The sequence below is a fragment of the Protomyctophum parallelum genome (genome assembly GCF_964188405.1).
Source record: "Protomyctophum parallelum genome assembly, chromosome: 15".
In the NCBI taxonomy this organism is placed as follows: Eukaryota; Metazoa; Chordata; class Actinopteri; order Myctophiformes; family Myctophidae; genus Protomyctophum; species Protomyctophum parallelum.
The window spans coordinates 23,514,145-23,530,238 of record NC_139710.1 but is presented as its reverse complement, the minus strand read 5'-3'; the positions used below and the strand labels follow the sequence as shown (position 1 = coordinate 23,530,238).

Here is a 16,094-nt window from a genome sequence, read left to right as displayed (position 1 = left end):
TGTTAGCTCTTAATGGCCCATGAGAAATTCTTATTTCTATATTTAGGTTTTTGCGGCGCAGCAGATATATCGAGTTGTTTCCATTTCTTCACAGTGAACACATACAAATCTGTCCCTTAGGTTTGACCTTTAAATGTCAGGTCTATAGTGTTGGTTCTCAACACGAGGTCTGGGGGTCTAGGGGTCCTTGAGGGCTTTTCAGTAGGTCCCCATTCCCCAATGCTAAATGATACTGTAGTGTGTAGACAAATTAGGAACCAATTAATTGGACACATATTGGTCTGTACCTCTGAGAGGGTATACTGTTCACTAGGTCCATTTGATTCCAGTTGTGAGGATTTCGCTGTGTAGATTGGGGGCCCAGAGATAACACGTTATCAAATAGATGTCTGGGGCCTAAATGCACATCAAACCTGGGGGTCCTTTCAAACAACCCTATGTTGTGTGTCCCCACCACTAGATGGTGCTCAGTAAATGTCCTAGTGCCCGACCAGGGCAAAGCTCACAGGATGTTGAGAATGTTTCCACGCTCCAATCTACATAACGGGGATCAATGAGGATACACTTCTGTTACGACCAGCCACACTTAACATTTCACAAGAATCCTATTGCCTCACTAGGCTCCGCTAAACCACCACTATGACCTCATGCTTCAAATCACACCTGAGTGTGATAATAGCGTTTTTTTTGGTCTCCACCAGGCCAAAGGCGTGGAGGGAGAGTATGTTTTACAGCCTGTCCGTCCAGGTGTGACCTCCCGTCTGTAATGAGATAATCTCCGGCACCGTTGGCTTGATCGCAGCTAAACTGTGCACCCAGTTCTAGATGGCACAGCTGAACCTCAGCCCACATCTTTCAAATGGGCCTGATATAGTGCCACCAGGAGGCCAAGTATACTCACTGGCCCCGTTTTGAACAAAATGCCTCAAATCATGAACACACACTAAAAAACCTTCACATCTGCCTTTTATAGCGCCACCAGGAGGCCAACTTATGTAAAACACTATTTTTATATTACTCCTTCATATTATTCCACACAAATTGGTAGACATGATGTCTATAGTCTGTGATCAAGAATAATCTGTTTGAATTTTCATATTGCCATCTAAAGTTTACAGGAGTGGCCCGTTTGGAACAAAATGCCTCAAATCATGAACGCAATGTCCTTGTACTCTTTTCCTTTGTGATCAGAATAAATCCTCTACCTACAACACACTACAAGTTCCTTCTACTGTAAGTCATTGTCTATTGGCTATTAACTGCTACTTCTATGCTCATCCAATACCAAACGATGCACGCCCACAACAAACATTCCCTTGTGCCCTTTTTCTAGTCTTTGTTGTTGTTTTGTCTTCCCCCCTCCAATGGTGCAGATATAAATAGAAATACATTTATTATTTCCCATAAGTTTTGCTAAATATCAACTTGTTTGAATGGGGCTAAATTGGTACTTACTCAAAAACATGATAAACATGTAGTTAATGTGTTATTATGAGTTTCAACACAAATATTCATAAATCTTCAATAAAATAGTTACTACAGTTTAGGGGGGGGGGAAACATTTACTGATGAGTTTCAAATGTAGTCTACACCTGCCATGTTGGGGACCAAATGAGTTCAACGTTAATCAGACGTTCAGACAAATTGAAACACCTGTGTTGGTCCTCAACATGTCAGGTTTAGGACTATACACTTGAAACTCATGCATTTACTTACTAAAACCTTTTTTGTTTGACACCGTCAAATGACTACTAAGTATAAAATATGGATTAACTGGTTAACCACATGAACCTATAGTGTTCCAATTTGTGCACGAACATTTGGCAAAAATAGCAGATCTACAAGCTGACTGACGCGTTGTGAGCTTGAAATTTGGCTATTTGTGGTGAAGAGATTTGGTGTAGAGGAAAAAAAGACTGGGAGACTCCAACAGTATAGACTCAACAAAGTATAATAGCTAGAGGTTTTACTGGTAAAAAGCAGTACTGGTTGTTGTGTGTCCCTGCCACTAGATGGCACTCACTAAATACCCTACTGGTGCTCTCTAAAGTGCACAATTATCTTGTATGGAGGCAAAGACAAATCCAATGTGAACAACATATCATCTGAAAGTGCTTCTCAAATGAATATGTAGGCCTATTTGGCTGCAGTCCCAAATCTGAAATATTCTTTGTTACATTTTTTCAAAAAAAGTTTTTTAAAATAGCCAATGTATATTCACCCGTGTGAAGTGAGGGGCGCTCTCACAATTGGAGTCCTCACTTTGTATCCTCAAGTCCAATCCAGCTCATCACTTGTGGCGTCCTACATTTTCTGTCCTCAATACGTATATATTGCTCAGCCAATCAAATCATCGCTATGGGGTGCTCAGCCAATCAAATAAACGCCATGGGGTAGGGGTACTACACAAACACATAAAGCTGGGCAGCGCCCCTAAAATGTGGGTGCATTTTGCTGTTGTCCCCCTGAAACCCCCTCAAAGACACATGGGGGGTCCCCGGACCCCACTTTGAGAGCCACTGATCTGAAGGGGGTATTTGAAACGTTACAAAGGTTTAGATGGATTACCTCTGGCATACTGTCAGACAATATAAGATTTTGGTTAGAAAGACTCTTAACCCTAGAACACTAAACTATTTTTGTTACACCATCACTAAACACAGGTATATTTTGACAAATATTCCATAAAAAATATTTCTCATCAAAATATATTGCAGTACAGCAATACATGGCAACTTCAGCTACTCTTCTTTAATATTTCATCATGACTTTTCACAAAAAAAAAAAAAAAAAAAAAGATTTCATGGGGGGGCCCTATCACGAGGGGGCAAAATCGGTGAAAAACGTGTATATATATATATATATATATATATATATATATTTATTTTTAATATTCCTTAAAAAAAGAGAGAAGTTATTTTGGGAACTTCTCCTTTGCTCCACCCATTCCTAAGACACGTGAGAATGGCCCAGTGAAAAAAAAGAAGAAAAAAAAGTCCATTGTGGGTGTATTGGATTTTTCTCTATCACACTATCACTAAACACAGGTGAAATTCACCCGAACACCTGCCTGTAGGAAAAACCAGAGATGTGGGCAGGGAAACGAACCTATACCTTATCTATCTATCTATCTGAGCATCATGAAGGTATATACTGAAAGACCCAGCAACACTATGAAAATTGCAAAAATATAATCGTCCGGGTGAAAATCACCCATGTTTATAGTGTTCTAGGGGTGAGTTCGACCGCGAGTGCCTATTGTGTGTGTGGGTGGGTGTTAAGAACATTCCCTTGAGCAAGGCACTATAGAGAGCCGGAGCAAATGAAAAGCACACATTCTGAGTGACCTGAGAATAACGAGCTTGTGTGTGTGTGTGTGTGTGTGTGTGTGTGTGTGTGTGTGTGTGTGTGTGTGTGTGTGCGTGTGTGTTTGCGTGCGTGCGTGCGTGCGTAACAGTGTGTCTCTTTAAGAAGGAGGCGGGACAGGACAGGAGCGGTGTGACGTGATGAATATTAATGAGCAGTGTGCTTTATAAGGCCAGGCCAGAGCAGACATCGTGTGGTGGCTGGCTGGACAGTTACCACGGTAGAGCACCCTAAACCTGTTACTGCACTGACGAGAGACCAGGAGGATAACACTACCAACAAATACACACTGAACTGTTTGAACGTTATTCAAAGATACATATATTTATTTAACATTGTATTCATTCACGTCGGAATTCAAGTTTGGGGCTTTTTTATTACTATTATACTTTTTTTACCTGTGTTGTGTTGTGTTGTGTTGTGTTGTGTTGTGTTGTGTGTGTGTGTGTGTGTGTGTGTGTGTGTGTGTGTGTGTGTGTGTGTGTGTGTGTGTGTGTGTGTGTGCGTGAGTGTGTGCGTGTGTGTGTGCGTGCGTGTGTGTGTGTGTGTGTGTGTGTGTGCGTGCGTGTGTGTGTGTGCGTGTGCGTGTTTGTGTTTGTGTGTGTGTGCACTACAACTGAGTGAAGGCAAATTGTTGGGAGCAAAGAAACAAGTTGAACAGCCTATTGAACGGGTTGCATCTCTCCATCTTAAACCTTACCTGACAGTCAAATCCATTATTCCTGCTCAGTGGAAGAAGAACTGCCACGTTCTGTCAGTCACCATGCTGTCATGTTGTGTGTTCGTGTGCTTTTTACCGCTTCTGCTCTGCCGGCCTGTCAGCAGCGGCAGCATCACGGAGGACATTAACGTGCTGGTGATCTTACCCAAGAACAACTCCTACATGTTCTCCTACCCGCGCGTCGCGCCGGCCATCGACTACGCCCGCCAGCGTCTGAAGCAGGACGCAGCGGGTCCGTTCGGCGGGTTCACCTTCAACGTGCACTACGAGGACTCCGACTGCGGCAACGACGCGCTCTTCGCCCTGGTGGACCGGGCGCGCTGCGCCGACAAGCCAGACCTCATCCTCGGTCCCGTGTGCGAGTACGCCGCGGCGTCCGTGGCGCGCATGGCGTCGCACTGGGATGTGCCGGTGGTGAGCGCCGGCGCGCTCGCCAGCGGCTTCAGCGACAAGCGTCGCGAGTACTCTCACCTGACGCGCGTCGCGCCCTCCTACCTGAAGATGGCGGACGCCTTCGCGGCGATGTTCGCGCGCTTCGCGTGGCGGAGCGCGCTGCTGGTGTACGAGGACGACAAGGAGGAGAGGAACTGCCACTTCGCCGTGGAGGGAGTGTACCTGCTGCTGGGCGACCACGCCATGAAGAACTACCCCATCCACTCCAGAGAGGAGCGGCTGGACACTGATGATATCCTGCAGCAGGTCTTTGACACCGATGGTAAGACCTGACTCAGGCTGACTGCATGAGGCCAAATGCCTTTTTACAGTAAACCTCTATAGTTCTCACACGTTCAACATGTCAAACATGTTCAAAAATAGCAGATGTACAAGCTTGCGCCAGTTTATTAAGCACTTGAAACATATCCATCCATATATTCTTGGGTGGGGGGAAAAACGGTCCAAGTCAATTCAGGTCCAGTTTACTAAGGCTAGAGGATGAAGTGGTTAATGCTGTCGTTCACTGAAAATAGAAGATCTACAAACTCACAATGCATTGCTAGCTTGTAGATCTGCCATTTTTCGGCCTGTGCCCAAGCAGTTAAAATACTCTTGGATAATCAACATTGAACTTTGACACTACTTTGACACATGATAAAATAGAAACACAATTGACCGAGTGAATGATTGAATCAATCAGTCAGTCAGTCAATTAATCCAATCAATCAATCAATCATTGTATGCGGGGCACAGTGGCACAGCCGGTAGTGCTGTCACCTCACAGCTGGAAGGTCCTGGGTTAGATACCCGCTGGGTGTTCTCTCCTCCGCGTCATCAGTGCCCATACCCGAAGCAGGGTTGGCGAAAGGGCCTTTCTGTGTGGAGTTTGCATGTTCTCCCTGTGTAGGTACCAGGGGGGCAGTCAGCCAGATATTTCGTGAAGCCTCATTTGAAATCGGTAGTTCATATATATGGCCTGTTGTGGCGCTGGACTGGACCCAAAAAGCCCCATAGCTCCATAGAGGCCCATGTATTTTGGCCCAACTTCACCTAGACTGTATTACCTTAATAAACATGGTCATGAATACTTTCTTCTTCCAGTCACTAGTTTAAAGTCTCATTTCTAATGTCATAATATTCTTTTTGGAAAAGTATGGTCCCATTAATTAAAAAAATTACCATAAAGAAAAAAAAACATCGCGTATGTTCTGAGGGGCGTGGCTACCGTTACAGTCTATGATCGGGATTCCCCTCCCACTCGAGTCAAAATAAAAATCAACGGAGAAGAAGGGGGGAAGTCCCGCCTCGTTGTCTGGGCAGCCAATGGCCAGCTGGTCCAAAACGGAGCCAGCCAATGGCCAGCTGGTACCAAACGGATCTAGAAAGATGGCGACTTACAGTGCAGGAATAACAGGCTTCATTTTACGTCCATGTTAGACCCGGCGAACGCTTTGTCCATATTTTTTACAGTCTATGGTAGGTACCCTCAGAAAAAACATGCAGTAATCCTGGTCTCTAAACTATACCTACTAACTGCCTGATGGAGGGGAAAGGAACTGGTCGGAATAACGTGTTCCTTCCACGCGCTACGTCCGGCCGGGGAAACTCTCCCCTTTTAGGTGAAAAGAAACAGCTTGGACTACTCATGCATAGAAGGAAGCATGAGGTCAGTCCGCTGCCCCCCCCCCCCCCCAGGTTGGCAGAGGAAGTGTAGTGGCAGAGGAAGTGTAGCGTCCAGGATAACGTTATATAATTGACACTGGGGGAAAAAAAATGTTTTTTTAAAATAGATACAAATTATAGATAAAAAGAAATCAATCATTGTATGGATGGATGGATGGTAGTTGTGGGCATAATATTGGCGAGGAAACGACCTCGACAGTGAGGAATCCAAGTGTGTTATATTGTTGTGTAAAGCCTTCATGCAAGAGCTACTGATGTTTCGAGCTGATCCATATACAACGTCTCGTGGCACTTGTAGATCTGTTCTTGTGAGCTAGCGATGAGCCTGGAGTAAATAAGCTAGGCTTAATTCTCTGTTTTCAGCATGTAATGAATAGAAATGATGACAGAGTTCTATCAGTTTGTTGTTGGTTCATGCAGAGTAGGTGCCTTGTCTGTTGCCATAGTTACTTAAAATCCCATACCAAGCGTAAGCACGCACGCACGTGTGCGCGCGCACACACACACACTCACACACAATCGACCGACTTCCATCCAAAGCCACCTCATGCTCGCCATTGCTATTCATGTAGCGGTGCGATGCTTGGCCCCTGAGTGGGACCCTCATCCTAGGGGCCCGGTCCGGCTGCTCCATCTGCGACCCACTGTTTGTCTTGGCAGTGGCCACGTGTCAACAGATCTGTCCCTCCACACACCGCCCAATACCGTCTCTGTTTGGCTCTTGTATCGCCACGGCCACTCGCATCTATGCCAGCTCCTGACAAAGCGCTCGTAGGTGTCACTTAACCCATTAAAACCTGGAATATATATATATATATATATATATACACACACACACACACACACACACACACACACATATGGCAACATACGTTTTTCAGAAAACATTTTGAGCATTTTTGTGTTTTGAATTGTTTTACCACAAATGTTCTCTTCTGGGGCTCCCTGTTACAATACATTATCAATGTGGGGGTCCTTGGCACAAAAAGGTTTGAGAACTAATGATGTAGAAGGCATTTGGTCTTACTCTTAATGGCTTAAGATAAACTGCTGAAGCCATACCCCCCCCCCCCCCCCCCCCAGAATAGGGATGCTAGGGTTTTTTGATTAGATTTGAAATGTTTCAATAAAGCAATTTAGAAAGTAATATAGGCTAGCAAATTGAGTGAGAATTATTGCTCCCACCCCTTTTCCATCAATAAATAATTGATAACAAGCTTTCACGCTATAGTCAATCCCAGCTGTAATATACTATAGGCACGCTAGGGTACATGGTAAGTGGTTCATTTCTAATGAACGCATTGTTGGTAGATCTGTTCTTGCGGGCATTCATTCATTCACAAGGGCGTACACCGTACAGGATAAGTGGATGTGGGCGGCTGAAGCATACTGTAACAGCACTTCGGAACTGATCTGTAGATGGCAACAGGCTGTGGATAGAAACCCAAGTGGGTTGTTCCTTGGCATTGACTATAAGGTCTTGGAAATGCAGGACAGCCAACAGATAGAGAGAGAGAGAGAGAGAGAGAGAGAGAGAGGTGTACACCCCTCCATTGGCTCCATATGTTGCATTGGCCAGGCCTAGAACTGTGTGAGAGAGAGAGACCACTATAGTGCAGTGTGCCGGTAAATACTGTCTATTGCCACGCACGCATGCACACACACGCACGCAGTACATTGGTATATTATCGGCCGATACTGGCCTTGTTGACTGCCATCAGTTATATCAACAAATGAGGAGAGTTAAGATACATTCACCAATGATGCCAGTGGCTGTTTTTATCTGTCCTTTCATGCATCTGTAATTGTTTTAATGATAAGGGACGGAATGGGTGTTGTGGTCGTGGCTCTATTGTTGGTTCCAAACATTTCCAACAGACCCACTGATGCACCCAGAGACTTTGGATGTACGCAGATCAAAGGAACAGATTGTCCACAGATTCAATGTCATTTTTGGTTGCATTTACTTTCCTTTGCAGATACATTACAATACATGGGCACATTCTCTTTTCCTTATGGCATGATCTCTGTGTTGTGCTGCCTTTCTCTCTGTCTATCTGGTGAAAAACCGTTTGTCCACCAGGTGCATGCCGCTCCCAATCACCCAGGCCTACTTATACCCTCTGGCAAGCAATTAGGCCTGGGGAGGCGTGCCACCTGTTGTCCAAACAATAATTCAATTATAACCCATCAAACTAAAGCCCAATAATGCCAAATAGCTACAACAATTGTGATAATAATAATAATAATAAGTAGACATACATAAACAGTGAGGATGGCTTCTACAGGTGTGAATAAAAACATCATGTTTTAGCTATCAGACAAATTGTTATTTGAAATCGGTATTGGCCCAGAATTTCCCAATCAGAGTAACAAGACATCCTGTGTGTATATGACCATAATGTATAAGTACAGCATGGATGTATGGATACTAGATACATTTAAATGCCGTAAGTGACCTTATATGCTCGTTTGGAGATAGGTGAAGAGTTTTATTCCAACACGACTGATCATTCTTGAAAGTGACCCATATTTTTTGAAGCCTTTAAACCAGCATTAGACCTTACATGAAACAGACGTCAGCCGCGTGCCAGGTCGTAATGATTTTCTGGGAATTCACTTCATATTTTTGGATTGAGTGCTTTTGTATTGGATGCAGCCTCCTACTGAAATGTCTGGCATGAATTCCAAGGACTTGGGGAGAGAGACAGAGAGAGAGAGACAGAGAGAGAAAGAGAGACAGAGAGAGAGAGAGCCTCGCTGGTTATACTGACCCAAGCCTGTTCTAGCATTTCTTTGAAAGACCCCTCCGGTCAATGATATGGTTTAAGTGGTTAAAAATGGCAGTTAAAATAATGCTTAATTCATGCTTTGTCGTACAAGTGGTTATTTGTGGTACACGACACTGGCGCACAAGAAAGTGTAACACAGCAGATTGTGATCTGTGCACTGTGTTGCATAAGATAGTTCTAATGACTCTTGTCTACGATGTTTTTGTTGCTGACTTGTTCATTCTAGTCACTTTGAAGCATACTAACTGACCTTGTATTGTTGGATGCCACATTTGTGTGTGTGTGTGTGTGCGTGTGCGTGCGCGCGTGTGTGACATTTATGCAACAAATGTTTTGACATTTTTGACATTTGTAGACAGTATCTATATTGCTCCCTGTGGGTGGGAGCGAAAATGATCCACTTTCATACACTTTCAACACAGATCTTTAAAAAATCAACAAGCTTGTACAATTTCTTAATAGACAACATATAAAATATGGATAAAGGGGTTAAAAGAAAATGATTGTGTGAATTTGTGACGCTGCGTTAACAGATTTCACTGGGGACCCCCTGGAGGAACCCCCTCAGGGACCCCTGCACCGCTACATAGACCCCACTGTGGACCCCCAAAGCTGCACATCATTGCAGTGATTGCACTGCCTTGGCATCCATCCTCACAGCGCAGGCAGGGAAACCAGCCATGCCCATTTTTATAGTGGTTGTCTGTGCAAAAGGCGAACTTGAGCAACTCACCCTAACGGTTCAGCATTCGCAGTCATTGGCGTAAAGTCACTAAGTACATTTAATTAAGTACAATTGTAAGGTATTTGTACTTGTACTAGTAGTTGTGTATTTAAAACTCCACTACATCTCAGATCCAAATATTGTACTTTTACTACACTACATTAATGTGAAAACTTTAGTTGCTAGTTACTTACATACATACTTACTTAATTATTACAAAACATACTTCAGCCCTATATATATATATATATATATATAGGGCTGAAGTATGTTTTGTAATAATTAAGTAAGTATGTATATATATATATATATATATATATATATATATAATGCAACGCAATGTAAGCTTTTCTGCATAATGAGTACTTTCAACTTTCGGTATTTTAAGTATATTTTGATACCAATACGTTTACTGAAGTAAATTTGGATTCTACCAGACTTTTACTTGTAACGGAATAGTTCTACATTGCAGTATTGCAACTTTTACTTAAGTAACAAATGTGAGTATACTTTATCCACCACTGCGGTGGCACTTCCAATTGGGTTCGTACATACAGGAGGGGCTTGCTTGCTGCAGCGCTCTATAGCTGGCTTTGCACTTTTGCAATCCAGCCCTCTTGACTTGATGACACAGAGCTGTTTGTGACCCCAGGCAGGGAAAGTACACCTCATTGTAGAAGGGATAGTGTTTGCATGTCGAGGCTGTACCGCTGTATGCAGCAGCAGCTCATCAGCACTGATACCCAGTGGTGGAAAGTAACTAAGTACTGTACTTAGTTACTTGAGTATTTCCAATTTCCAGTACTTTAACTTCTACTCCACTAGGCCTGCATCTCAGCGGCAAATATTGCACTTTTGCTCCACAGTCGCCACTACATTTTTTTTGGAAACCTTTGTTACTAATTACTTTGTAAATTTGGATTATTATTATTATTAATAGAAGATCTACAAGCTCGAAATTCACCAAAAATCCTGTATATTTTGCTTATTTAATTTTAATTTTGCTTCCGCCCGACAGAGGAGGAAACCTATGCTCGTTGAGCTGCTACACACGGCGCCCATAACACTTCCTGTTTATATTAACATATATTATAGAAATGGTTCTTGTATAAATTAGCATGTGAATCGTGTTTAAACCGCCGCTGTCCATACTCCATATTTCAGCTCTTTGATAAATCAGTCAAATAATTAAAAAACAACGTCGTGCTGTACAAAGACGAGCTCACGGCGCACCGTGTAGCAAGAGCTCACTTAAAAGTAACGCTTTTGGACATACAAGGTTTCCACACAACATCGACCGATATTATACATGCTAAATAGTGCAGCGCCACAAAGTGCATGGCGTGGAAATTAGTATTCCAGGCATGCCAGGTACTTCATTGTGAAGCTTTTGAAGGGTTCTAGGGAAGGTTGACTGACGGTCCTTGGGGGCAGGAGCGGCCAAGTAAATGTTTGCATGGTTCAGCATATATTTGATTGGGCCCCGGCAATAAAGAAAAGTGTCATTTAAGTCCAAGTGAACAATCATCTTTCAGATGGTTTACCTTGCTTAACCCAGTATTAGCAGAAATCTGTGTGTATCTTCGCGGTAAAGAAATGGTCCTTGAAGCACGCATTTCATAACAGCCTTGCGTTACTATTCTCATTGCTATTCTTTCGTGGCAGTAAGGTTATAGATCAAGTGTTGCTGGATGTTAGTTACATGCGCACAAAATTTAGGCATTTAGCAGGCATGACACACACGCACGCGCACACACACACACACACACACACACACACACACACACACACACACACACACACACACACACACACACACACACACATGGATGGATGGATGCTGTTGTTAACAGTTCCCAGATCCATGCTGAAACCTTTTATGTGTAAAGGGCAGTCCATACTCTCTCCGACCACCGAACTTTTCATCGGAAAGATCAGACTTTAACTTCTTCTCCGAAGTAGAGTTCGGAGAGTCACATCATCTGGGAGTGCAGCTTTCAGAACAAAAATTCGGAGGAATGCGTTTCAGAAGTTGCGAGTGACGTCATGTTGTAGTTGTACCGGAGCTTTCCGACGAAAAGTTTGATGGTCGTAGATAGTATGGACTGCCCTTAATACCATAATTCTCTTCAGTATACTTTATGCTGTACATTGTTTTGTGTAGTATTTTTCTGAGTTCCAGTTGAGCCCCTGCATAATGTATTTACAGGTATTTCCCTTTGCATAGATACATGCATTGAAGTCAATTCAACAGGCCTTCCTACAAACTGTAAATATTTACAAGCTCACAATGTGGCAACGCGCTATGAGCTATCAGCTGGTTTCACCATGCTTCGGTGGTTAAGATACAAGAGCACTTGCACGTAGACGCCTAGACGGTATAACAAAAAACAACAAGAACCCAGGTAGGTGTGTTGCATTTGAAGGAAAAATGATATCTTATAATTTGTTTTGGAAAACCAAATCCTTATTCCTTCTTTCACATCATGTGCAAACTTCCTATGAATGGAATCCATTACGCGTCAGGTTAACACGGTTCTTCCATGGGAGGCCAACAGTGTGGAGCAGTGTGTTGCCAAGCAGTTCTTCATAGCCTCAGGTGAGCTTCGTTAAGGATCCACTCATCCAGGTGGAAGACGTCATTGGGACACTTTCCAAAACGACTGACGTCTTTTTGATTCCTACTCTGGCTCGGCAGTGTCTGTGTTGTTGTTGGGTTTTTTTTGTTTGTCTTTTCATCTTGAACATGTTGCACACCACGGAGCGCACAGCGACTTTATGGAATCCAAAACACAAATATGAGAGCGCCGCCGCTGGCGTGCGTTTCACAAGCGCTGGCAAAGCTGCAGTATAACCTTCTACGGATTTAGCGAGCAGCTAATTTTATTAGTGGATTAGTGGATATATTAGTGGACCTGGTGGTGTCCACCAGGGCTCTATGATAAGTGCACCAGTATTTCCCTCTACACATGACACCTTTTTAGAGCCGATATGTTTGCAGAATGTTCGCCGCAGAATAGTAACACTAGCATTCAGGTGTTTTAAAGTACTTTTCTAGCAATGAACTTATATTCTATCAATACAGACCCCATGAAGCCTTTCATTCCTGGATTTCTTTTCTTCTTCTCCGCATTCCGTCAGTAGGAGACCAGAGACTCCGGTCATCACATTTTTCGCTAAGGAATGCTGCATGGAGTCAAGGCTTCATGGGGTGTGCAATTGATAGAAAATAAGTATTTTTGGGGGGTGAACTACTCAGATTTATACTTGGTTGCACTCTGTGTCTGAAAATAACAGATCTGCAAGCTCAGTTAGCTCACATAGAACCATCTTTTTGGTTTGCGACACTGTGGCGCAGCTTAACCACTTAAAACCTGTAAGAGTCCCTCAGGAGGACTGTCTTTTTTACTCTAACCCTAACCCTATAGTAAGTAAGTAAGTACCGGTAAGTAAGTAAGTACATTTGCTTAAGTACTGTACTTATCGGTAAGTACATTTTAGAGTTAGGCTATTTGTACTTTACTTGAGTATTTCCAATTCCCATTACTTTTACTTCTACTCCACTACATCTCAGAGGCAAATATTGTACTTTTACTCCAATACATTTATTTGAAAACTTACTTTGTAGATTTGGATTATTATAACAATAATAATCAAAATCTACAAAACATACATTGATTCTTTCTTTCCCATGTCTGTATATTTACGGACCCCGACGCTAGGGGATGTCATATCCCATGTCTGTATATTTACGGACCCCGACGCTAGGGGACGTCATATCCCATGTCTGTATATTTACGGACCCCGACGCTAGGGGACGTCATATCCCATGTCTGTATATTTACGGACCCCGACGCTAGGGGACGTCATATCCCATGTCTGTATATTTACGGACCCCGACGCTAGGGGACGTCATATCCCATGTCTGTATATTTACGGACCCCGACGCTAGGGGACGTCATATCCCAGGTCTGTATATTTACGGACCCCGACGCTAGGGGACGTCATATCCCATGTCTGTATATTTACGGACCCCGACGCTAGGGGACGTCATATCCCAGGTCTGTATATTTACGGACCCCAATATATAATCCGTCTATATATAATGGTTGAGTCCCACCGCAGCTTTTAACATTGGTCCCCGGTCCCTATGGCAACGCCCCACTGCTCCAGCTATGGGATTGAAAATATAATCACCGTGTAAAGCATGTTGAAAGGAGGATTTTCACATAAGTCCATAAGTCGGACTCCAGGAGAGCTGTCCTTGGTCAATCTTCTGCCATCCAAATTCCAGATTTAATTTGTGCCTTTGTACCGCCACGCTCCCGCCATGTAAAAGCTTCTGACCAAGTGTGGGGTGTGTGGGGGGAGGGGGGGCGGGCAAACTCGGACTTTTAAAGTGAACGCGTATGGTGGCACCCATGGAACTGGGATTTATGCTAACAGCTAGCCGCAATAAATGAGTTATATACATTTTGGCCATGCGGCGCGACGCAGTGTGAGCTTGTAGATCTGCATTTGAAAACGTGATATGAGACATTCTGCACAGTAGTGAGTACTTTTGGTACTTTAAGTCCATTTTGATACCTTTGTACTTTTACCCAAGTACGTTTTGAATTCCGCACTTTTACTTTACTGGTATTTCTATATTACAGTATTGATACTTTTACTTAACCCATTTTGGGGCGGGAACCCCTTTTGGTGTTTTAAACATGTTATAATTTAGCTATTGAAAAATAGCAGACCTACAAGCTCATAGCGCGCCACCGAGTGGTGCGCTACGAACTTGTAGGTCTGCTATTTTTTTTAAAGATCGTGAAAATGTGGCGCAAATCCTGACAGAAAACTGTCAGGATTTAGAAGACATTTTATTAATTTCGACGTCAGGCCTGAATGGGTAAAAACATTAATTTGAATACTTTTTCCCACCGCTGGATGCAAGGACAACATTACTGCGTGTACAGCCAATGTTGTCGGTGCATCCCATAGTCTGATCCCTATAATCTGATGCTCTGATCGTTCCAGAGTCCACTCGCCACCGCTCTTTTCCCGCATCAGTTGCACAATATTGCACGTGGATTAAGTGCACACACGCCATATTAGACATTACATAACGCTATGCCGCTTCCAAGCAGGCAGTCTGTTTGAGGGGTAGAAGGGAGCTCCATGGCGCTTGCGTCTCTGACGCGAATCCCCCCCAGAGACATGCACTCCAAGACGTCTCCCAGCCCGTCTATAAAGTCCTTGTGTTCACACACACACGCACACACATGCACACGCACGGGTACGCATGCACACGCACGGTCGGTCTCACACACACACACACACACACACACACACATGCACACATGCCTCCCTGCTCCTTAGAGCGATGGCTCAATGACCTGCTTTTATAACCCCCCCCCCCCCAATTCACAATTAGTGTTTCCCCATGTAGGGGCTGCAACTAGCCATTCTTTTCCTAGTTATTATTCTATCTATTACCTTTTTTGATTAATCGGAAAGAATCGATTAAAAGCTTAAGCCCCGTTTTGCAATTAGTCGCACAACGGCGATAATAGCTCAAATCTACAAACTGCAATCTGCCTTCAGCTTTTCTTTACATTGTTAAGATGTTTGACTATAAATGACAATCAAAAATAGATTTATTATTAATTATAGATTATTTTTCATAATAGATTAAATCGATTAGGCCAATAAACCGTCGTGCCCCCTACTCTCATGCATATTTTGCTGTCAAGCAACGAGTGTCCAATCAATTACAAGCTCAGTTATTCATCGACCAATCGATCAGTTACATTTGAGAGAGAAGTCATCCCAAATATAAAAGACAAAGGCAGACTTCTATCCATTTCTGCTCCGTGCGCCAGTCCACCAGGCCTTTCACACGTACGGGGCTCCGTCCATAAATCCTTGTTAAAGGAACGACGGTATGACAAGTTGGCATGGGCCGCGGCCCTGCTTTGCATATGCACTCACTCTACGGATTTTATGGCGAGCCCAGGGCAACATAAAATGCACTGTGAGTCCTCAATAAGTGTGCCCGTGTGTGTGCGCTAGCTGCCCTCCTCCGTATAAGCATTCCTGCGTTCGTTTGTAACTAGCGTTGGGTTGCCTTAGCGAGAGAGAGGGGAAAATCCAGGATTTTTGAAATATTGCTGGCTGCGAGCAGCTTACCCCATGGAAGGGGCAGGGGGTAGGCGCACACAGAGGCCAGTAGTGTGTGTGCGGAGCCGAGTGTAATTAAAGGGTGCTATAGTGCTGGCAGCACTGAGGTCAAGTTTGTCCCGTAGCTGACTCAAGGGGATATTTCAGGAGGTGTGTTAAAGTGACAGAGCTGTGGGGAATGTTCCAGAGAGACTCTGAATCTTCC

At 43.7% G+C, this 16,094-nt stretch overlaps 1 protein-coding gene across 2 annotated transcripts in view; it reads left to right on the top strand.

Moving 5' to 3' along the window:
- The first annotated feature begins 3,878 nt into the window (after positions 1-3,878).
- The window catches only part of npr3 (natriuretic peptide receptor 3), a 34,220-nt gene continuing 22,004 nt past the window's right edge, over positions 3,879-16,094 (top strand). For both annotated transcript variants that reach the window (XM_083783155.1, XM_083783154.1), the window contains exon 1: positions 3,879-4,802. In XM_083783155.1, coding sequence (XP_083639281.1) covers positions 4,130-4,802 — 673 coding nt within the window. In that variant the 5' untranslated portion in view covers positions 3,879-4,129. The remainder of the gene's footprint in view (positions 4,803-16,094) is intronic.